Source organism: Bombus pyrosoma, linkage group LG2 (assembly GCF_014825855.1).
Source record: "Bombus pyrosoma isolate SC7728 linkage group LG2, ASM1482585v1, whole genome shotgun sequence".
NCBI lineage: Eukaryota > Metazoa > Arthropoda > Insecta > Hymenoptera > Apidae > Bombus > Bombus pyrosoma.
In genome coordinates, this window is record NC_057771.1 from 13,618,098 (window position 1) to 13,643,555 (window position 25,458).

Sequence of the window (25,458 nt, forward strand, 5' to 3'; positions counted from 1 at the left end):
GTGAGAAAGCCCATGAAAGGGAGATTGCGAGGGTGTTCAGCGCACAGTCGTGCACCGTCTGCCCGTTAGTACGGTACGCGCCACATCTTGACATTTGTGCTACGCTTGATTCGAGCATCATCTCGAGAAGAGCAACAGTTATGCCCTCAGATCATTGTGTCATTGGCTGACAACGTCCAATATTAAATTTCGTCACGCGTTTAAGCGCGGTGAGTAATGTGATTTTTCTTTTCAATTTTAAACTGTTTTTTCCTACTTATACGAAAAAGAAGTTTGATAGTTAAATTTTGGCGGATAGTATACAACTTTTTATTTAAACTATAAACTACGAATTGTTATAGGAGAAAGTGCAATTTTTATTAAGAAAACGTTATTTTATCGAAACAGCCATGATAATATTACACAATGTTTAAATTTTATTTTTATAATATAGCTACTACCTTAGTAAATTAGATGCTGTGAGAAGAAGCATGTAGAAATCCAAATATGGCTCGATAATTTATACCGAATTTGAATTAATATGCGCCGTTAAATAATAGGTTGAAAAAAGCGCGAAGAAGGAAGAATTGAAATTTTATTTCTTATAATAATTTACGTCTTCTTATTAATTACCCGATAACTTCTTAAAACTCTACAATGATATTTAATATCAGGAAACCCCAAGAACATATTATTTTCGCTAAGTAAAATTAATATACCGGTAGCGAGGGGTAATTAATATTTCTAGAAAGACGTACTAACTCCTACATTTACGGTAATTAACTAACATAAGAGTTGCTTTTAAGGGATTACGCGTAACGTGAAATTGCGCTCTTTTCCTATATCAAAAGAACTGCGTGGTTTATTCGAAGCTGGCTCACTTTTATACCTTCTTAAAAAATTACAAAAGTCATATACACGCGTGTCATCATACAGAATATCATTAATTAAAGATAAAAGAAAGATCTTAATTTCCAAGTATCTGTACCGTTGAATAATTACAAATCCCTTAAAGACAAGAGCGTATTTTATTAAATATACAACACGTATTTATTATCGCAAAAGTTTCGTTGAGCGAAGTTTTCCAATAAAATTAGCTGTCACAGAATATCGATCATACCTTATTCAACTAGTTAATCTTCTAATTATGCATGTTGAGTACCATGGGCATCGTAGCTTTTACAGTTTTTACTCTTATCGTCCTCGCTGTATGTGTACGGTACTCGATTCTTTTTCCAATTATCTTCGCGCATGTCCCGCGAATGCTATTATACGCTTTGCCACAGTGATGAAGACTCGCCAAGCATAATGTACAATAACTGTACCGGCGAGCACTACGGTACTAAGTATTGCGGTTTAAGTTGCACGCCGATGCATGTGCTGTGATTCGAACTACACTCGCAAGCACCGAGTAGTTGTGCTAAATGGTTCGCAAACTAATGTTCAAAATTCGGGCAATGTCGCGATGATAGTGGAAGTGCGAGGCCGAGAATGTGGAAGGGGGATAGAATGAGAATAGGGAAATAGAAGGGACGATGATGGTATAGGGTGGAGAAGGATAGAGAGAGAAAGGAAGGGTGGCAGTAAGCGATGTCTACGAAGTCTTCCTTAGTTAAAAGTTTTCAAGATTGAATTAAATAAAACTGCTACGATGTTTCCGTTATCCTATTTCTCTTCGCCCGCCTTTTTTATCGCTCTCTATCAAGTAGCGTTGCAATGGAACGACTCTCGAAATAATTAGCACAGGGAATTCGAAAATCTATGAAATTCAGGAATTGACATTAACAGTGTTAATGATCGTGTCGTATTCTGTTTTATACGTTCTCCCTCTTTTTACCACATTTTTCATTTAATTGCGAAGATTGAAACAGGATTGAGAAGAATTTGATATTTCTATGGAAACGGATAAATCCCTACCATTCGAATACCGTTATGTACCCTGTTGAACGCCTATTGGATTTTATATAGTTGTAACAGGAAATGGAAACAAGGTTCAGTTTATTTTTCTATGCATAGCAAATCTCATTTCCTTCGTACGTATGTGTACGCGAAACAGATATCTTATTCCTATCTCTGCAATCAAAATAGAGGATTCCTAGATATTTCTCAATCGACATATGCAATACCATGAATGTAATTCTTTTGTTTTACACTAGTTGTACGTAGGGATAATTCGCAAACAGATTTTAAATATACTATGAATGAATCTTATAGATTTCGACTTTAACACTTTTTTGTATCGATTGTTAATTTTTCGTTTCTTAAAGGGTGAAAGTAGATGAAACGTAGTTGTTTAAATAGTTGATGTTTTAATGTGAGCTTCAGCTCACAACAGGTGCCATTAACGTATTCTGATCCACGTCTATGCTTATCCTTTTTTCTAACCAGTCTTCTAGCCAGTAATAGCTTTTGTATGTAAACCGGTGTTGTTATACATTCTGTAAACTGAACTCATTTTATTAACATTTCACCGTTCGCTGTATCTTTGAACAAAAGAAAACGTCCAGAAGATATATTAAAAACTAGACATAGTCCAGGGGGATTGAATAAGAATGTGACTACAGGGATATTGCATTTGCAAAGGGGTGAGTAGATATTACACGGGCGGGCGGAAAATTTCTGACCATTAGAAAAAAGATCCAACAGTTATAAACAGGAAGAACGTAAAACATATGACGTGAAAAGCTTTGAAAGCTGTTGTAAAAAGATAAACCGCTTTTTTACTTTTGTTTCCTATTTTCGAATCGGCTACGCTCATGGTTATCCTCCAATTAAAGGGAGCTTTAGTTTCATCGAGCTTCGCTACGATGTTTGTTCCGATTCGATCACGTTCATTGATGTAAACATAAAGTCCTTCAAAAGTTCCGATTCGGGTACTCGATAAAAGAAATTCAAGAAACGAATATCGCAGGGATAAGCGAAACTGTAGCGAAGAAAGGATTTTGAAAAAGGAAATGACCGAAAAAAGAAGAAGGAAAAAAAGAAGAAGGAGAAGAGAAAATGGAACAAATCTCTACGATAATCCACGCTTAATCAACGAGGTTTTCCCCAGTGCACCGTAAAAATCGAACTGCCTTATTGCAATCCACTTCTAATTTCAACAGTGGCGCGTTTGTTTCTGCACCCTTTCATCGTGGCACACGTTGCATCGTGACGAGGGATGTTATATGGGGGAAGTGACGAAAGTGAACGACAGGAATAATGGACAGGTTTGGCTAGAGTGGCTTTCCGTTCGGTAGAGGCATTTGTTCCACCGACAGTAACTCGTGCCCGTAATAAACATGCCGTGCCAGTAGATTGACTGATGATACCGTTCTCCGTTAGATGTTATTGGTATGCCCCTATTACCTTTCACCATCGACTGCTATTCAATATATCGACGGATGTCGGTAATTATTATAGTCACACCTCTTCTTCTTCTTCTTCCCACCCTTAGTCAGCCGTACAGATTTATCTTCGAGACATGTATACTTGCCCGTAGTTGTAAGCGTTGCTCGTCGAGTGGGCTTGGAGAGAAGATAAAAAAAGAAAAGATTGAAGTCAACGGAAGTAGAGGTTCAGCGAGGCAGCTGGTTCCATGGGTAAAGTGACGATAGTTGGCCGGAAGTTGAGACGCGAGAGCAACTAGTCGAATTCAATTTCGCCCCACGAAAGGAGAAGAAAATAGTGAAATTTCGCATTACAGAGTCGTATCGCGTCTGATTGAGTAAGAACGACAAGCACGTATAATTAGGTTCTAACCAACGAGAAATACAATTTTTCTTGATATCAAGCTTCCTATGTGGCGCGGGAAACTCGAGCGACTATGTTCTTGTACCGAAAAAAGCGGAGAAAATAAAAATACAAAGAACTGGGAAAGTGAAAGAGAAAAAGAAAAATCTCTACGCGTTTGTGTTTTTTACGCTCAGTTCTGCCAATCGAATCATTTAGAGGTTATTTAGCTAGAGATAGAAATCCGTGGCTGGCGATACGGATTTATATCGTGGCTGTTCGAAATTTTTTATTTAGCCAGAGAGAACGGTTGAATGCTTTGGCGGGGCTTCGCCGCTAGGCCAGAATAGAGTCGTCTCGCCCGGTATTCGAGGGAAAACACAGAGAGAGAGAGGGAGAGAGAGGGAGAGAGAGAGAAAGAGAGAGGGAGAGAGAGGGAGAGAGAGAGGGAGAGAGAGAGAAAGAGAGAGGGAGAGAGAGAGGAAGAAGAGGAAAGCACTCGAATCTCGGAGAAAACGCAGTGCGGAAATTCCCTCAGGCACGATCGTCATTATCATAATTTTTTCTCAATGTCGCCTAACGAAGGTGACACTGAATGCGTAGAAGGCGTGCGTCGCGCATCCAGGCAAACAACAGACCAGGCGAAACAGGTGGGGATTCTTCGAGCGTACTGAAGGGGGTAAAAGGGGCACCTGGTGTATCTCTCTGTGCACGGCTCAGCCGCGGGGTGCAACTTAATGAGCTTCCTGTGTTGGTTCCGCTTGTAGCGCATAACTCGCGTCTCTCACTCTTTCGTTTTCGTCTTTCGCGTTTTCCACCATTGCTCCTTTATCCCTCGGGCTCGGTTCCGTGTCTGATCTTTTCGAAATCCGAGTGCTAAGTTGTTGTTTAGGATGCAGACGTTTATGATTGAAAGCAATTCGCGCGTAATGCTTATTAAAATACAATCAGCCCGCCTCATCCTTCTTTGGAAGATAGTCTTTGTTTCTGCGAATTCGTCTAGCACCTTTTTATTAGAAATCTTTCATCAAAGGGTCTCTTACTCTCGCTCATTTCGCTTGCCTAGCAATTATCGGTGGATTCTGTCAGTATGACTCGTGGCTGTTTCGGCACTGCATTACGTTCGCGCGGAGCCGCTTCGCCAATAATTTGGTTGGCACTTGACATATTATTGTATTAGAATTCATAATGGCCTATTTCTACGGTTGATGTTCGCTAAAATCAATTTACCGCATTGTATGTATGAAAATTCGATCGATCGACTCTATGCCAATTGATGCCCGAATGTTGCCAAGTTACCGCATGAAAATACCTGAAATCATCGTATCTTCTATAAGTTTCTCTCTAACCACAACCTGTTACGAATCCATCGAGTCTTATTACCACGGGGAATCGGTAGAGCGTATGAGTAGAAGCATACTTGATGCTCAAATGTTAGATAAATCCCTAGGCTCCACTTATGGCAAGCAGGAAAACAAGGATTTTGCGGTCTTGCAAAGTGCTACGATGCACTATGTGCCAAGTTTATCGCTTCTAAGCTTCTTTACGTATGTGCCTTTTTTTCCTGCTAATTTACTCTAAGCCCTGTTTCGTTACTCTTCAGGAAACTGACCTGATTCGCCGACTTGTATCTCTGATCGCTGTAATCTCTAGTAAATTTACATATAATTAAGGATAGTCGTAAACGACAGGGAATACATGCTGTTGCATGTTTTTATTTTAAACTGAAGCTAGTTTGGAATTCGATCGTAGAAATTGGAATTCTCTATCGTACGTGTCAATGACGCGACTGAATAAATTTCACATATTTCAATAATTCATTCAATTCAGTCTGATATTAATATAACGTTTCTTAATTACTCGTTACAAACGAATTGATTTAGCTATTCTGGCATTGAAATGACGCGCGTAACAAATATTTGATGACGAAGAACAGCCAGCGTTAACCGCAAGAATTCTGCTACCGATATAATTTTTGTCAAGTCATTTCTACACGCCGAATTAGCACGTTTCTACATAATGTACGATATAACGTGCATCGTCAGATAAATTGTTATTTAGTAAATATTATCTCCGCGCATTTTAATACATCGACAAATTGATCGAATCAATCTGAATGAATAATATCGAACGTTAAATAATTTATTTAACTGCAAACAGTGCTGATTGTGTTTTCCGTTATTTAGATCTGGTCAGTATTATCTAGTTAGTTATATTTTAAATTTATTTTTCTACGACGAATGCTATCTCGATTATCGAAATATAATTTTCCATCGATCTACAGAGAATACAAGATGCGGGTAAACATTTTCTTCCGTAAGCGATCCTTTGATACAATGACCGCAAGATTCTCCCCATGGAGATAACTTGGCTCCACGGAGAGTCGGAGAGTCGGAGGATCTTCGAACTCTCAGAGAATTTACAGCGCTATGCATGCACAGTAATCTAACCAGTGTCATAATTGAATCTATGAGAAACACAGTGCGAGTGAGATTAGAAGCTCTACGATGTTTCTGGTACATCTTGACCGGTTCGCGTGCTTACACATCGTCATTGTTCGACGCTTCCCTACGCAGCAGTTTGGAAACTGTTCCTTGATAAACATCAGGGATCAGTCAGAGAGCACTACGCATACAAGTATTTCAGCGTGGAAAGCGGGAAGAACGCATCCAACTGACACGAAACGCGTCCTGCGTATTGACATCTTCATCTCGAGTGATTAATGAACGCGTCAGACCTAACATTTGGCGCCATGACAAAATACGAAGCGAGGCTCCGACTTTCCAAGGCAAAACGTACCGGAACAAAACGGTGTACAGTATAGAACAAAAACTGATGTTAACGTTGGTCTGTACCGCAGTTAGACCATGAATAACAAACAGTATGAATATTTCGTGCTTAAAACGCATTTTCGCCACCGAGAGCTTATTTATTCACGAATTCATCAAGAAAGAATAAACATACAGACACAATGGATATTACGACCCTCGTTAGGAAACCGCAAATACACGACTGGTTTACCAACACGTGTCATTACATCAAGTGAACGCCGTTCTCTCTTCTCTCGGCGAGATTGAAGCATCAATTCTTAAACTCTATTCAACCGATATTTTCCATGCCAGTCCGTGCATCCGAGCTATGGAGCCCAATGTCATGATGTTGGAAATTCCTGGTCGAAATTCCACGGACAGTCACGACCGCCGGAAGGAGAGATCGGCAGCGACGCATGGCAGCCAGACCTAGGGGCGGCATATACGACTTTAAATCCCTGGCTCGTTCGTAATTCTATCAATCTTGTTTGACTTACTTTTCTATCGGCCTCGATCGGTGGATTCGCGTCTAGTGCATCGGCGAGACTCTTCCATATCGTTGCCGTCCAGTGGTCGTGTGCCTCATTTCCCTCGATTCAATTTACGGCATGACGGAAGTGCATAAGTGAATTTTCGTCCCCGTCTAGCCGGAGCTGCTGCAATATTTTCGCGCCACGTTCCGCTGATATCCATGACAGTGGCATGGTATATGTAACCGGGTGGAATCGTTCGTGAAAGTCTCGGGGAGTGAGTATCGCGGGTACATACGCCGGTCTCGAACTATGGCCTGTCGTTGCTTCAGAAAGCCATAGGAGGCGAAGTCAAGGTGCAGCCAACTTTACAGACAGTTTAAACCACAATCCTTAAGTTCTGTCGTTCTACTCGAGGGAGAAGAGAAGAGACAGAGAATAGGATAGGAGAGGGTAACCCAGCAGCAGCACAGAAAGCAGCACGCGGAGAAACTCGAATTCTCGTGCAAACCTAACTGCGGCTATTACTCTGGTGGCAGTCTCTGCTCATCGATAGTCAATTTGCCATTTCGTGGTACGTTACGTGTGCTTCTGCCGCGTTTCGTTGAACGATCCGCGGTACTACGTGGGTACCGTGGGAGCCAGTTCGAAGACGTTCGATCGATAAGCCTCGATATATACCTAGGCTACGTAAGACCTATTCGAAGATCCGATTTCACGCGGGGGGAAATCATTTTTCATTTCTTTCTTTCCCGTTCGATTTCGACGGACGCAGACGGGAAGAAGAAAATGATTAAGGAAAGATGCCTTCGCGGAAGGAAAACGATGGCAATTGAATGGTTTTCTGGAACGCGGATGCCACCGTTCGCGTACCCACAATCCCGCGATATCTCATCAAAAATGAAATATTACCGGTCTGGCTATTAGCAGGAGCGTGCGAACGCGTGCATGGTAACGAGGATAAAGATAAAATTGCTTTTGAGTATCCGTTCGGATCAACGGGTTGCCAGGAAAATTTAATAAAGCGAGAATTTTCTCTGTGCGAAAGTTAGGAAGGCCTGATTCTACGCGTTCCCTTTTTTTTTAACGCTACCTGCTAGTGCTAATTATTACTTCTCGCGTGAGACGATGCACGCGTGCAAAATTTTAACGATTCACATCATCGCACCCTGTTTCGTTAACAAAGGAAGTTGATGGATCTCTCGGCCTCTATCGGAGCACGATTACGTTTGCCCAGAAATCCGACGAGAGTTTGAAGTATCGAAGTTCGCCGATGAAGGGTGCCTCTCCCGGTGTACCGCTGTGTGTCACCCTCCTCCGAGTCAGGTAAAAAAAATGTTATTTCTGGACACATGTGTTACGCAGTAGTGACTCGTGTTAGCACAGATTAAAGGGTATATAGGATTCGAGGACGTTCGAGGTTTTTCTTCTTTTCGGACGTATGACGCTGCTTTCGTCGAACGACTCTACATCATCGAATCGAACTTTCCTGATTTCCATTGACCGTGCCGTTTAATGGCTTATAGAAACTTTCACGGTTATCCTCCGCCCTCCGCTCTCGTATACAAGGAATTTCAAACGTTCTCTTAAGTGACACCGAACTTTTATCGCGGATGAACTCGCGCTAATCGATAATAAAGTCGAGACTGGCTGACTTTTTCGAGAAAAGAATCCCAAGTATCCATATCGTCCGAATAGACTGATCGCTTGCTAAAACGCTTAGTAAACGTTCTATCGGAATTCCAATGCAAATTGGAATCCATATTTCGCGGCGATATCGATCGTTTCTGATCCAGTCGAATTCGATGGACGATTACTAGTGAATATACGCGAAGACAAAAGCGGCTGTCTCCGGCCGCCACGGTAGATTAAATATAAGGATCCCACGTGTACCTTTTATTGCGAACAATCAGGTTCCAAGTAACGTTAAACCAACGCGTATGTAAATACGTATCGAGTTCGGTCGAAACTCCGAAAAGTTGTTTGCATCCTCCGGCAACGGTCGGACTTTCATCGATAGTCAATCGCCATTTCCCTGTACCTTTTCGGTACATTAACGAGCACTGAGCGTTGAAGAGGGAGAAAGCCGGCAGAGTAGGAAAAATGGAGGGATAAAAGGAAGGAGAAAGGAAGCGAAAAGGCGAGCCTAGGAGATGGGAAGGAACACGTTTCAGAGGACTACACAGTTGCACTTTCCCAGATCACTGGGGAAGAGGGGAAAATGAATATGCTAGAGAACTTTTGTTGCTTGTATTCCGGGTACGGGGGCTTTTTAAGGAATAAAAATTTCCTCAATTAAGGATTATAGGTCGACTTAAAGAAGGCAAATCGTTAAGATCTTTTGTACACTTCGTTGCGATGGAGGGATGAAATCGATTTTCATTTTTATCAGAAGGATCGGTTATGCACGTAACAACCGCTTCACCGTATTCTATGCAAATTTTATAATCATCCGAATGCTTGATTATAACGCACCTGCTTGGCCTTAAACAACAGCTTTCACATCGATCGAACGTTACATATATGGGTATGCCCAGATGGCGTTAAAATCGATCGAGATGCCTACTTAAGTCGTATTAGCCAAATGCCTGATTCACAGGATAGTCTGAGTGTGGTATTTAGCTGGAGCTCTAGCAAGTGTACCATGTAAACTGGCCTAATGGAGGCACGCTGCTGGTCGTGCAAAAGTGCAGGAATTATCTATCGGGAGTTGCTCGAATTGCGAGCCGAATTGAATTACGAGTTTGTAACACTTTGTGACGGGTTTTGCAGATACCCCTGGCTCTCCATTCTCCGCCCGACCTTTTGACCCTTGCTAATTCAACTACGGTTGTTCTCCAAGTAAAAGGCGACCGCAAAAATCGATCCTTCAGGAACCCGTAAAAGGAGACACTGTTTTGTTTTTCTTCTTTTCTCCCGGTTTTCCACCGCGGAAAGATTCGTGGCACTTAGTTAGAACGGAGGTTGCTTGTTCTTGCTGGCAAAAACGAGAAACTCGACGAAGTAAATCCGGTGAGAAGATTAGCTGAATGCAAAGGAACCGGCGCTCGACGAACCTAAGGAGCTTCGGCCGACGGAATTCGATGAGAGTGCTCGAAAACTGTGTACGGTTTTTAACTGTACGGTAGAACGATACCTGAACGAACGAGAGAAAGAGCCCAGGGATAAGGGAAAGAGGAGAAAACGGGAAGAAAGTGGAAACTCGTAAGTAATAGCTCCGACAGCAAACCTGGTAAAATGAACGGATAGACGATGCCATGGAGCGACTCTTATTTCCTTTCGCGCTTCAGAAGTCAGGATAGCGAGGGAAAGAAAAGAAAAAAAAGACAGAGAAGAACAGCGAAAAGCCAGTAGAAGAGTAAGAGGAACGGGTATTAGACAAAGAGGCGGAAAGAAACGAAAGAAAAGACGAGTCGTAGCCGCTGCTGTGTGTGGAAGAACCGAAGTTACCTTTCTCTTCCCTCTCCCTCGTCTTACTTTCTTTTTGCCTACACATCTTGGTACTCTCTTACCGTGGCGTTCTTCTTGTACTGCTGTGGGTGTCGGTTAAACTCTAACGTTTAAGACCTCCCAAACAGACTTCGAAGCTTTCCGGGCGCACTTTACGTTCAGGGAACTCCCAGTCGTTCTCATGCGTGAGACATTTTTTACCGTATCTAGGGGACGTTGTCCACCTTAAATACCAGTCAAAATTAATGAAGACGAAATTAATCAAACTCTTCTAGAGACTTCTTTCGCCCCAATTTTCGTATTACGTATGAAAGGACCAGAACGAATTTTGAACGAACGTTGTTCTCTATGTCCAAAGATATTTTGAATGCAATGAAGCGCGTACGTGTATCGTTTAGTGTATTAAACTCTTCTGATGTGCTTGTATCTGTTGGAAAATACATTAAGGTATTGATATACGGTAGTAATTGTGCATGGAGAGATTTTCCGTGATATTCAGACGAAGAAAGAGAGAGCGAGAGGAAGGGAAAGACTGTGGGGTGGGAGGGAGGAAGAGAGAGATGGACTTTATATGGAGAATCAAAGACGCTTTTGGTTAGCCAAACCACGTCCAGTTTCCTTCGAGTCAAAAGTGACCAACAGAACAGCTTATTGGACCTCTCAGAGAGGCACTCGTTGCCTGTTATTCATTCTCTCGGTAATACAGCATGCAATTCTCGTGCGCGCGTTTATAATACTCTGTGCATACACTTTGGATAGATGTGCAAATGTATGCTCTGCGCGGAAATTGGTGTTTCGATGTTTAATTTGCTATGGTACAGCTAATGACGGACATTCAAAAGATCGCGTGATACTGTTTTGCATTTAATTATATTCACGTTCCAGATAAATAGCAACGTTCAAAACACCTAGATTCCATATTCTCGACTGCGATACCAGCTCGAGATGCCCAGAAATCCTTTATCAAATAATCGAAACAATTGTCCAGTCTGATTACAATAAAAATCGAGTCGATTTATACAATTTTGTACGCGTTCGCATAAAAGCATCGATGAAAAGATTCATGCAAACTAATTAAAAAGAGAGACAGAATAATATTTACACAAGCGTACAAATTTTAAGTTTACCCAGACTACACTACGATTACATTCGTATTTATTAACCGATAGACAATCGTAATTTTCAGTTCGATTAATTGCTCAGTCTTGCAGCTCTGAAATTCTTCTCGTCTTTCGCTTTCTTCCATTGGAAACCGCGAGACGATCGCTAATTGCGCTTAGTACCTCACAGAACCATCCTTCTTCGCAACGATTCGCCTTCTCGGAATCAACACGCGACGATGTAATCGCTAAAAGCTTTTTTCTCCTGTCATGGTTACGATGTTGTCCCCATGTAAATATTGTAAAAACAACGAAAAAGAGGCAACAAAAAGCGGTCGCCGGCTGATGGCCACCACTCGACTGCCTCGTATATCCGCCTAAAAAGCAGCAGTCCAGTGAAACGCGATGCACTTTCGCAGGACTGTTTAACGGGAATATGTATGCATGTCGGCCGTCGTGGTTCACAGCGTCGGCGCTGCCGTAATTTTCGTCGGTCCGAGTTACGTACGAGGAAAAGCGCGGGCGAATTTTTAGAGGTTTAACTTCGTACTTTCTAGCTCGCGCACATTCGTTTGCTTCTCTCCATGATTTCGTCAAATATACGCGTGCCGCTGCATTTGACATTGACGTACCCACTCCTTGACCCCATCTGTACTATGTTTCCGATATGCATGAAAAAATTTCTTTTAATGTTTCAGACAATATTAACACCCTCGATGCGTGGGATTTTTCGAGGATCAGTATCTTACTCTACTATGCTAAACACGAAACGCGTAATTCCATAAATAACAAACTGAATTTTAGAGTTAATAATAAAATAGCAATTTCTCACCTATCCATATATAATAAAAACCAACGTGCGCTATCATTGGTAGATAAAGCTTGAACTAAAACATTCGCGAAAACGGCGCGGTACCAGGCGTGTTAAAGTCTGCGATAATATCCATCTTGGGGGTGTTAATAACACTCGCTCTATAAACGATCAATTATACATTCATGTAGGTACCTATATCATACTGCTAGCCACTTAACGAGCTTTTTATCCTCTCTATATAACTTCCGGATATGTAACCCAGTAGCCTTTCTTTCCGGACAACTGGACCGGTCATCGAACCTTGAAAGATATTAAATGCGTATCGTGTTTTCTCGGGGGTCTCTATCCCTCCTAAACTCACACTTTGTCTGTCTTTGTACCTTGAAATTGTCGGTTAAAAGAGGGGATAGGGGGATGGTTATTTAAGTTAAATACCGCAGTCGCGGCGTAATTTTCGGCGATGCAAAGAGAACGTGGCCCGAAGTCATAAAGGCCAGGCTTCGGCACGAGCGAAATTTTCATTTGACCGGCCTCTAGTCGCGCGAGTGTGCGTATTTCGCGCGGGCCTCGCTTCGCCTCGGCTCGTAGTGGGGTCGCGGAGGATACTCGGCGAAGGGTAGAGGCTGAAAAGGGAAGAGCAGAGGCGGCAGTCACCCACTATTCGAGTATTATTGCGGTGCTGGCTGCAGGAGGGTGAGGATGGGATATATCAACGGTTGGCGTTTATGTGGCGACCAACTGTCGAGTTAATATTCACGCGATTCAGCTTGACCCCGTGCCACCCCGTCAAACCCGTGCCCATGAACGGCCATGCGAAATTCTTCACTTCGCCTTACCGACCAAAGCATTATGCGTCTTTCCTTCACTGGCTCCTTTCTGACCGATTTCCGTATATTGGTATATTGTATGTTTCTGTATGCTCTCTCACGAGGGACCAGGAAGTTATGGTAATCGCGGTAGACTATGGCCGAGTCAGAGAATTCGATAGATTCTCGTAATAAGCTATTGTGTTTGTTAACCGAATCAATTGATGTAGTTAAATCGGGCGTGATTCTGAAGTACTATATTTCTATTTATATTTATGTTTTATATTTATTATTATTTATATTTATTTAGGTAAATGCCATTAATGATGAATACAAACTGCATTTAAATACAGCAGAGCTCTTATCCGAGCTAATAGGGAAACAAAACTGTTCGGATAATGGAATTTTCGAATCACAGAATGAAATCACTTTTCTCATATGAAATTACATTTATTCAAATACAGATTAAGATTAATCGATAGTTTCTTTAAATACTGATGTATTCTATATCTTTTTTGGCTACTAAGTCACATAATCATTTCAACGTAAGTAAACGTATAGAGCCATAATTTTCTTGTACTTCGAATCATCCGAGCGCTTTTTCGAATATCGCGGATGCTTCGCCTTGAGGAATACCGTTTTCACTTGTGTAAAATCGTCGTTATTATTGTCCTTATTTCAACGAAACTATTTCGTCACATCGGTAAATTTAAGGTTGTCTTACTATTGCCAACGTCAGAGGAATGTACGAGCTTTGGGTGATTCTCAATATCATGTTTTTGTTTTATAATTCTTGCGATTTTGGTTTTACCAATACCATGTATTTTTGCTAATTCTGTTGCATTTATACCATCTTAAAGTTTTTTAATTATGTCGTATTTTATTTCGCTCATTAACGCTCGTTATTTAACGCTCATTAAACGTTAAAAGGAAAGAATACCTTAACACTGATACAATAAAATATGTATATATTTGAAATGGAAAGGAGCATCCGTTACTGAGAAATATTATGTTCGGTTAATAGAATCTACTGCAGTCTAAAAATCATGTAAAATTAGGTAACCTAAATTAAATTCACATCAAATTCCATTACAATTGTTTATGAACTGATCGATGATTGATATTTCAATCAGATCATTTCTTAACCAAATGTCTATAATTAAAAGTCGATCAAAACAAGTTAATTCCAATTAGTTTAATTTTAATCTTTGCAAATGTAAATATGATATAATTTATGTTCGACAAAAATGATACCTACTAAACGATAGTATTAAAACGTATTAAAAAATAGTATATTTATAAATAGAGAACTCGTCATATTTTCAAGAGACTGAGATCTGAATAACGAGTTAATTCGCTCCCCCTTCCTCGGTTAATAGGTTCATTAAAACTTTTTGGCGTTCTTGTACTTTTTATATCACCAGAAACAGGATAGATGAAGATTTTTACGTTCGCAAGATAAATATACTAATTCTGAAAGATTGCCCTTCGTTTAAAAAACGAATAAATCATTTTTGTTGCAGTACGTATGGCGTATGGCCTTGCTCTATGGTATGGCATCGCGGGACATTGTTCTCTGCTTCTTCCTTGCTGCCTTCCTGTATTCGAGTTTCGGTAAGAATCAAATGAGATATTCTCTCTCTCCTTAAAATCAGAAGTAGCACTCTTCACCCAATCGTAGCAGCGAGAAGAGGCGTAGAAGAACAAGTTTGAATTGGTCGGAACACGGGGCGCAAAAGTTACAAGTTTTTTAATCCGTACAAAATGATACGAACGAATCTCTTGTATCGTAATAGCATCGTGCCGTAGCTACTTTTCCTTCTCTCCGTGTTTCTTTGCTCCACTTTTCGGTAAGAATCAAATAAAATGCTCCTAAAAGCACTATCGGAAGTCTCCAGAGCTTCCGTAAAAGCATTCCCGTTCGCAAGGTGAACGCGAAGCAGAAATTACAAGAGCGAAGCTCGGCTAAACGTTACTCCGTCCTCTAGTTTCTCCCGAAATATTCGTTTAATATCTAATTTCTCGTTTCATCGTCCGGTAACGCGTGACAAAGGCATAACGCTCTCTTCAAATTCATCTTTCCCGCGCGTCTCACCACAGGGAACGTTTATTATTTAATAAGGTGTCAGAGGCTGCGACGCTCTGATATAATTTACTCTGATATAGTTAATAAACATTTCTCTACGCGACACCTTGGTCTTCCTTGTCTTTTTTTCTTTCGTTTCTTCCATTTCTCGCCGATGCGATGTTCAGACGACACGCGTCACACGCGTACCTCTACGGACAAAAAGCTCGTTGAACGAAGAAGAGAAACTAAATCTGAATAGCTCAGTGGAAAAAGAATTATTGCCCCATAACTTTGCCTCGTACACTCGCTATGAATCTATAGAGGAGCGATATGCATGACGAGCTAGATTAAGCTGGTCGTGTTAAGAGAGATGTAAAAGATTAAAGAAATCAATATCGAGCTCGGCAGAATATATGGAGAAAGGCAAACGTCCAATGAAATTGTAGAATTCGTGACTGTCATCCGAACGCTACGATGCATTCTCTCGTTGAAGCACATTGTTTTCGTTCGAGGAGCGTAACGCTTAAAATTAATTAGATGTAACGTTGCTGGATCATTAATCCCACGATCGTTAATTATACCCGGTATAATTCCCCTTGGCCTAGGTCAAGCGATGCCAAAGTCCGAGATCCAGCCAGAATTTCTAGCACTTCTGGAGAACCATACGGTCATTCAAGGTCGTGACGTCTCCTTCACCTGCGTCGTTAATCATCTTCAATCTTACAAGGTAATTGCATTCACGTGTCGGTGTAATTAGTAAGTCGATTAGGATCAACGCTTCGAAATCGTAAGTAATGACTTAAATCGTATTTCCGTAAATGTTTGGCCACGACTCGAAACGCGGTCGTGTCAAATCGAACAATGTAGTTATCGTTGCGTAAACAAGCTGATTAACAGAGTATAATATTTACAAATGTTCCCTGATATTTCTACTTTATACATGTTTGTACGTAAAAGAAATCAATGGAGTATATGTAAATGGCGAAACACAGTTGAAATAGACACGTATGATGTCGATTATGGTAAAGCACGTAGGTTTGCACTTTCGTCAGTCCACATCCAGACTTCTGTCCAGAGCCCCACGCGGGACAGACCTGCCGAGTAATTCACTTTCGAGAAGAAGTCCAAGTTTGATTGCGCGCTCGAATCGACAATCGCTTCTATCGCGAGATGAAACGCTCTTGGCGGGTGTTCAGAGGATTTCGTCCTGCCGGATTCGAGGGATGGAAAAGGACACAAGAGAGTGAAGGAAAAGGAAAACGAGAAGCAGAGAAAGAAGAAGAAGAAAAAGAAGTAGAAGAAGTGGAAGCATAGGGAATTCGAATGTTACAGCGAGCAGGCGAGTATCCGGAGAAAAGAAAGGAAGCTCGAAAGAAGAGACATAAATCAGAGTCGCTAATATACCGTACAACGTGAATGGGTCTGATTTCTACCAGTCCAAGAGCACCGAGTCCTTTCCCTTTCTCTTCCCTTTGCAGCATTTGCTTCTGTTTTAAAAGTGCAATAACTCTATATGAGATTTTTCGTAGGGAAAGCAAAATATCGCGATGCAAAACAATTTATCGTGTCGAATATCAAAAATGGAAAAAACATGTTTGAAGAGGCCATAACGAAAACAACCCTTGGCGAATTTTGTTGATTTTTTAGATAAATTTTAGTAGTCAGACTCGCAACATGATGAAACCGATATCGTTGAAAACGATCTGTACTCTGATTTATTGCGGAATGAAAATTGACCGGTTATACAGAAATAACAATTCAAAAAAAGTTTCTCACCAAGCCAGCGGATCTATTTCTTCTGTTCTTGTTAATAACACTTTTATTTCAACTTAATTTCCAACTTCATAATTTGACTAGATACAATTTTTTCGGTAAAACATTACAGAAAACAGTCACGATTATACGTAACATGATAAATATTCTGTTAAAATAAAATGGAAATCCATGAAATAAAAAATAAATATGCTACGGTATATCTTTTTCTCGGTTTTACGGTATACCATAATATTTGACGGCGTGTCACATACGTATCGAGATCAAGATTTGTTCAAATTCAGCGGAGAAACGATGCGTCAAAAGTAATTACTCTAAACGATCGGGGCATCGATCGGCATACGTTTTAGAGTACCATTGAAAACGCGAGATGTATGTATTCGACGATTCAATGTCATTCTAAACGCGTGAGATATAACAGATGCCATACGTGTAAAGCCACCATTCGATCGCTTATTGTTTGCGTAGAGAGAAAAAAAATTTTTTCCCGCCAACACGTAGAATTATTCTGTCGGGCAGAACGGTCCATCAGCGTTATTTATGCACACCTTAAATTCCATTGCCGCTCGATCAAAACGCCGCTTTTGTTCTACCGATTTAAAATCCCTTTCACCCGTTCAATAGAACCGTCGTTTGAAATACGACAGATCGAGCACGCAGGACGTATGTTCGTACAAACGGGACCAAACGGGGAAGTACGATCACCGATCGGAATTTGAATCCTGGAATCCAATAACAGTGTTCATTCACTCGCGTCAGGATACTCTAGTAAATAATTACGCTTCATTGGGGAGTGGAAGGAGGTGGTGAACGTACAAACGAAATTTCAAACTCATACAACGAGCAGATCGCGATTGATGCTCGTTTAGTTGGCGAAATTCGTCTAACATTACCCCATCGTTTCATTTTCCTTTTTTCCTTCACGAGACAACCGCAGAATACGTTCCTTTAATTTCAACATTGTTCGTTTCCAGGGAGCAACAAATGGAAAATAAGAGTTGAATTACGCCGTAATACGACTCTTTTTTCTCCAGTTCCTTTCTTATTGCGGTATAATATTTACGTTCCAAGTCTTAACGGGCGCATTTATGTCGGAATTCATGAATGCAGAAGGAAATCGGAGAGAACATTTTACGTTCGCACAGGGAGAAACTTGTTCTCATATATCGCTTGAAATATATAATTCGCGTGCGTGTAAATAATATTCTTTTATCTTAACGTAACAGCTTGCGAAAGGTAAATTATCTGCATTTTTTTCCTACCGTAATTTCCCCCTTTTTTCATGTTTATTTTTTTGTTCACGTGTGACCATAACAGGGACAACACCAACAGAAAAAGGTATGTTAAACAGAATTCTATCCATTCGTATTCCGTATTTCCTGCCTTCGACCCACTGGAACACTCGTCCAACGAGGAACGTTTCTTTCGAAATTTATTATTCATACCTCGTAAACGAGTGCAAGGTCCGAAAGAAAGGCAAAGAAAAGAGCGTAATAAGAAGAATGCCTTGAAACGAAGAATGCCTTGGCCGCTCTAACCGGGTAGGTTTAACTGCCTAATCAAGAAAGTAACCAAGGTAATACCTAGGAACGTTCAATAGACAGTAAAGCGGCAGCATTTACAACTCCAGTAATCAGTCTTGGTACATTCGAGCGAGGAACGCATTATTCTTATTGCAGGGTTCGCCCACGTGAACCTTATTGAACCGGAGAATGTATTACAAGCGGGAATGTACATATATATATATGTATATGTACATCATGTATATATATACATATATATATATACATATGCACCCTATTCGCTATGTTACTGACTAGGCAGAACAAGATACATCATTCATAACAAACTAATTCTAAAACGACGGTATTATAAGGGGGTGAGCAGTGTAAGTAATGCGGGCAGCGAGTTGCGGTTTATAATCGGTTGCTGAAACTGCGAGAACATTCATGCTCCGTGATTGTATTATGCAGGTCGCTTGGATGAAGTCCGACTCGAAAGCTATCCTGGCCATTCATACGCACATGGTCGCTCAAAACCCACGGTTGTCTGTCACTCACAATGGACATAACACGTGGAAACTGCACGTGACCAACGTCCAACCGAACGACTCTGGCACGTACATGTGTCAAGTTAATACGGATCCTATGAGGAGTCAGGTTAGTACGTACGTTCATCTTCGTACGTTCATCTGATTATTATTAAACCAGCGTACTTGGTTCCATATTTCGGTTCTACCTAAAAGTAAATATATGTATCTATATACGTGATATATTACAAATGATTATTGTTTTTGTATGTTGCTTTTATTAAATCGTCTCGATATCGTATATACGATATAATACGGACAAAGGGAGACAAGTTAATAGATAACGTTTGTTGCATTACTGTCGATTGGAGCTAACACGGTTGACACGTCGAAAATATTACTATCGAAGGGATAGCCGTTGATAAAATCGACAAAATTGAATATAAAATTTCGTCGCGAAAGGGCGAACGAAAACACGCGGAAATAAAACGAAGCAGATATAAAATATGAGACGATTCGTTTCATTGTGTTTTTCAGTGTTATCGTTACGATTGGTCAACTGGTATATATCGTATATATTTTTTCCGATGATAAACCTAGATTAAAGGGAAGTCTCAATGTTGGAACAGCCGTATTTGTTGAGGTTTGAATCCGCGAGTTAAGCTTGATTTAAATGTTTCGAGGGAGAAACGGGGAAGAGTAGGTTGGGACAGTATAGGTCAGACTATACTTCTCCACATACAGACAAATGGTGGTACACGATAGTCTGTAACGATCTTTGCGTAGATTGGTCACATGAAGGTAGTGATACCGCCCGATATCATGGATTTGGACGATTCGGCCGATCTCCTAACGGCGAAAGAGAACAGTGATCTGCGACTACGGTGTCGCGCCACAGGAACACCGAAACCTGTGGTCACTTGGCGACGAGAAGATGGACGAAATATTACTCTTCGAACGGAGCATGGTGTTCAACGAGGTAACATTTTCCAAAATTATTATGATTTCTGACAGTTTATACCAACGATACTACCAATTTGAATGATCTTGATCAATCAGTGATTCAAGCAAGTTTTAGGTCCGACATCACCGATGATTTTTATCTTTAATCACGTAGATTATTAAAAACTTGGATTTTTCATTGGAAATGGATGAATATTTGATTATTATAGATATACACTTTTAGAAGAAGATACTTTTGAATATTTCTATTATTCTAGCTACGATTAAAAAAATTCTTACGCTGTATTAAAATAATTTCGAATTGAAATGTTCTATAATGCCAGAAATTTATTTAAACTGTACTGTTTGCAAAACTGACAGTAGAATAAAAGTGGCTTTTAATAAACCTGTTAAAATAAAAAAATAGTGAACAATACTATTTGTTATTTTCTTCATAAATCATGAATATTAGGAAACACAGCAAACTTTTCAACAATAACGGAGTCATGATCGTTTTAAAGAGAATCGATATGTATTTTTATTATTAAGCAGTTAAGAGCGTCTGATTTGCATGAATTAAATCTTGTTTCTGGTGCTTATAAAAAAGATGCATACATGAATAAGTACATAAGTGTAATGTGCCTCGAGTATTTCAATGCTGTTCCGTTCCACGCAACGAGATATTCGTTGAACGTATCAACGTGAAAGCGCGATCCTGTCTGGTCCATCGCGTTCCGCAGAAAATCAACCAGCCGATTAGCCTTTCTAACAGTGAGTGATGGATGTTGACTTTACATATATTTCCTCTTCGCCGACCCCATCGATTCGCATACCCGATTGCAATATTCGCTGTGTACATTGCGCCGCAAAAGTGTCTACCACTCAGAATCTATATCGTGCCGGCGTTTCGACGATCTTTCCGTAAAACGCATCATAGGGGAGTATTCTCGTTGTTTCGGCTTCCTTAATGAGCTCAATTCGGAACCACCGTCGTTCCCCATACGTTACGTTCCCCGGAAACCGCAATAAAAATGTTATACGGAATATTAAAACGGGATACGATTCGTATACAACAGGTACGTAATATGACCTGTTGGGAAATTTTCAAAAGGACAAAATATAATAGTCTATAAACAAAATACTTTGAAGTTATTGAGAAAGGATGGAATTAACTTCATAATGAGGATAATTTAGCGAAACAGTCATATTTATCCTTATACTGTATATATATATCATAGAAAGACGTTATGCTTGTAGGAACATGTAAAGAATTTTATTTATATTTCGATTTGTTTATCACAGCTAACGTTATAAATAGACATTTAAATATAACATAAGAAGATTTGACGATGCAAAAATACACATAATACGTAGAAAAGCATAAAATATCCATAAGATAGTTTCTTAAAATATTAAAGAAATAAAATAAATTTCTTAAATCCTATTTCTTTAATCGTATTCACAAGAATATGAATTGCCGTAAACAGTCAAATAATGCTCACAAAATTGCATCCAATCCATTTCGACATAAAGTAGAAACATGAAAATTACATTTGAAGTACAATATCTTTCAAATATCCTTCCAGGCTTCTAAGGATTTAGAATAGAAATATCAATAGGATTCCTGAAGGAGATTTTACAATCGTCGGAATAGGGTAAAATTACCGTCTAAACGACAGCAGTAAAATAGAATAGGAATATCGATATAACATATATGTGCCTAGAGAGTCTGACCCGACGTTTCATATGACCCGTTGATAATGCTTGACGCAGTAAAGTCGTACGAAGGGGAGCAACTTCATCTGACGGGCATTCTGCGGCAGGAGATGGGCTCTTACCTTTGCATCGCCTCGAACGGCGTGCCGCCAACGGTCAGCAAACGATATTACGTGAACGTACGATGTAAGTGAAGTGGCGGGCCTGTTAAATTGGCGGGTACCTCGACGAAGAAACTTCCAGTGATTAATTATAGTTTTCTCCGATGCAGTTAAACCGCTGATTAAAGTCTCGAACCAATTAGTAGCGGCACCTGTTAACAGCGACGTCGTTCTTCATTGCTACGTCGAGTCCTGGCCGAAAGCTCTGAATACATGGTACAGGGAGGATGGTGAGCATTATAATATTGAATCTCACGTGTTATTTCTCAATATCGTTCTCAGTGTGACCATTATCGCGCGTCTTGTTATGTGAATTCTATCGTCTATCCTCCAATCAATGTTAATGGTTATATAGGTTGGTTCATATTATCTATTCAGACTCAGAGCAGTAACAGCATGGTTCCATTCAGACAAATATATATATACATAATATACTGGCTTTTTCAGATATGTTACGTTGATCATCATTCTCAGCAAATTCAAATAGCTCAGATTCGATCGATTCGAGATAAACCAGAATTACAGTCGGGTACTAGAGAGCCAGGATTCAGAAGTTTTAGTTAGACAAGCTTTAAGTTATTCATGTTTGAAGTTTGAAAATCAGGAGTGAAAATTAGTATGTACTTCAAGTTCTCTTCTCCTTTTTCTCTTCTTTTTTCCTATTTTTACCTTTTTTTCCTTTTTACCTTTTTAATAATTTTATCATCATTTAACAAAAAATCTTTTGATAATAAACGTGAAAACATTATCAAACGATAGTTACTATAAGGAAAGATATTGCTCTTATATCTATCGGACATAGACTGATAATATAAACACTAAAGATATTGATCCGAATGGGATCGTTACCATTTTGTGTTTGAACGGATAATATTAAACCAATCTTACGACGGACGATTGTTATAGGTATGAAATTACTGTCGGACGAGAAACATGATCTAACGGAGATTCCGTTGAACGATTATGCGTATCAGTTGAACTTGACCATCAGAAGACTGAATAGGGACGACTTCGGTAGTTACAGCTGCTCGGCGGAAAATTTGCTTGGCAAGGCCGAAGGAACGATAAGACTACAAGGTAATCTTTTCACATTCGATTACTATATCGCTTCATACATACAGTCAGTTATCAAATGTTATCAAAGTCTACGCACTTCATAAATTTGAAATATTTCGATGAAAATACAGTAGTTCGACCAATCTTTTCGAAATTTCGTATTAATTTTACATAGACACATATTTAACGCCAGAGGATTCTTCTTCGCTTAAAATAATAGCAAATTATTTTCATCAGAGAAAGATCTTTTCCACGATTGTTTCGGACGTATAAGAAAAACATATTTAATAGAATCGAACGATACATTGGTAGCTACATCTAGTATTAAAAAAATAACACTATTTATTTAACTTATTAAGAGGAAGAAATATATATAGTTAGCTTTGCGCCGTTCACGCTTGAAAAACTTTACCGCGGCTTTCTCTGACACGTACCCACGGAAAGCAATTATATTCGTTGATATATGTTCCTCATATATAAACCGATATCGGATCGCCTCCATGTGCTAGAGTAAGGGAGTTGTAAAGGCAAAAGCTTGCAGAAGTTTAAAGATTTTAGAAGATCATAACCGTATATTCTTCAAAGTATTCTTCGTTTATATCATCGGAATGTGATCGAAAATTTAATTCCTCCCGTTAGAAGATCGATGTAAACGCGCTGTTTTTTTTTCTTTTTTTCGGTAACTCGTTCAATCGGACACGTACAACACATGTTTGATCGAAATGTGCGGAAGCGATACCTAAATTATTATATTTTCTTTTCATTTTATATTGTTTGCTCTTTCATAAATAAATATACTGTTTCGTAAATCGAAAATGATTACAGAGTTGCATTTGACGCGAACCACGTCGATACCTATTCGCCACAACACGGACTTCTTAGACAAGTACGGCTCGAAGAAGCAAATGGACAGAACAGGGAACCATGGATTCGGACGGGAAGGTGGTTCATTGTCGAAAAATGGAAATATGGGTCACACAAAGCCGATGTTAAGGAGAAATAGTTCGAACACGTTGACGGATGTCACAATGAAAAAATCGAAAGTTTCATCATATCCGGCACCTGCACCTGCGCCAGCGCATTCTACACCGACTCAACTGAGCGTTCAGAATAGCGTCACATCGCTGCGACAACATTCGCGATTAAACTGCGTAGGATTAATGTTCGCTTTCCTAGTGATAGTGATCTGTAACTCGTAAACAATCGGCTGTTTCGTATGTACGGAAGAGTACAAATCACCTTTCACGGGGATTAAACGAGAACAGGGATTAAAGAAGAGGAGCTAAAAGAAAAAAGGCAGGAAGCAAAAATATCTTTGAAAACAAGAGTCCATTTTATCTTAACTAACGTTCGTTATGTTTTACGTTAAATATTCATATTTTCGATTCATAGACAATGTTTTTATATTCTTTTTTATCTCCAATGCGAGAAATGGTCAGCGACGCTTCTATCGTGTAGAAAAGTACACGCACAACCTTTAGGATTATAGATGTTATCGTTCACACATGTGTGATTATGTCAAACGCATCGATATACATCGTTTTGTGGTGAAAAAAATAACGAACGGTTTTTTATGACAATAACTGTAGTTGTATACGGTAAATCGGTAGAACAATCATCCATCATCGATAAAACGCTCGCGGACTGTTGTCGTTGCCAGATACACGTGTAGAAAGCGTGTATGTGAATTTACCGAATCGATGGATGTTCATTTTTAGACCAATCTCTCGTGTCACACTGCCGAACACAGATATGATGTACAGTTATTTTCGAATATACGTTCGAACACGAACGTAGACGTTAATTGTTTATACATATTTTGTGCGTGTGCATGTTGGGGGAACCGTTATTCGCCGCTTTCCACAAATTTTATTTCGAAAAATCGGTTGCTCAGGCATGAATGTGATCGAACGAACGGAACGAGATCTACTTTTACACACCCGATCGTCGGTTCATGAACGTTCTCATTAGTAACAAATGAATGTATTGTTTATCGATGTTAACGTCTGAGTTGTGTATCTGTGTATGTATGTACGACAATAAACGTTGTTTTTACCAATGGCATTTTTCACTATCCCTTCTAGTGAATATCAGTGATCCTTTCAAACAATGCAATTTGTCTTAAAAGGAAAATTTTTTAATCAAAGTAAGAATCAATACATTTTTTGCAAATGTATGAATTTATTATTTTGCAAGAACGCGATATTTTTGCTGTTTCATGACAACTTGGATCTCTTTATATCCGTAAAGAAAATTGATTCGAAAACCGTGTCTCTACATGTTGTACTTCGAAAGAAATAGAACACGGTTGTCTTAGGAATATTATCGAACCAGTAAACTAATATACAACTTAATATCTCGCGTATCTTATCATTAATATTTATTATTTAGTGACGTGAGATTTAACTAAAAATCAATTTGCAAGGCACCTTGCCGGTAAATGCAAGGAATATTCCTAAAGTAATATTACGTAAAAAATGTGCTACATTTTTAGATACAAAATTTTTTAATTTTTCTTTTATACGGATATTGAAAAACCGAGATTTCTCATCGAACGAACTACATTGCATCGT

At 39.7% G+C, this 25,458-nt stretch overlaps 1 protein-coding gene across 3 annotated transcripts; it reads left to right on the forward strand.

Annotated features, from left to right (window-relative positions):
- Nucleotides 1-58: 58 nt before the first annotated feature.
- LOC122573258 (lachesin-like) lies at nt 59-24,944 on the forward strand. Of its 3 annotated transcripts, XM_043739382.1 has the most exons (9): nt 59-209; nt 14,664-14,754; nt 15,814-15,935; nt 18,955-19,140; nt 19,797-19,989; nt 21,726-21,854; nt 21,940-22,059; nt 22,736-22,906; nt 23,711-24,944. In XM_043739382.1, the coding sequence occupies exons 2-9, from the start codon at nt 14,676-14,678 to the stop codon at nt 24,082-24,084; spliced, it is 1,374 nt and encodes a 457-aa protein (XP_043595317.1). In that variant the 5' UTR covers nt 59-209; nt 14,664-14,675; the 3' UTR covers nt 24,085-24,944. The 3 variants fall into 3 exon arrangements, with proteins under 3 accessions (XP_043595317.1, XP_043595320.1, XP_043595325.1); XM_043739385.1 differs by lacking the exon at nt 15,814-15,935; XM_043739390.1 differs by lacking the exons at nt 21,726-21,854; nt 21,940-22,059.
- Nucleotides 24,945-25,458: the final 514 nt, after the last annotated feature.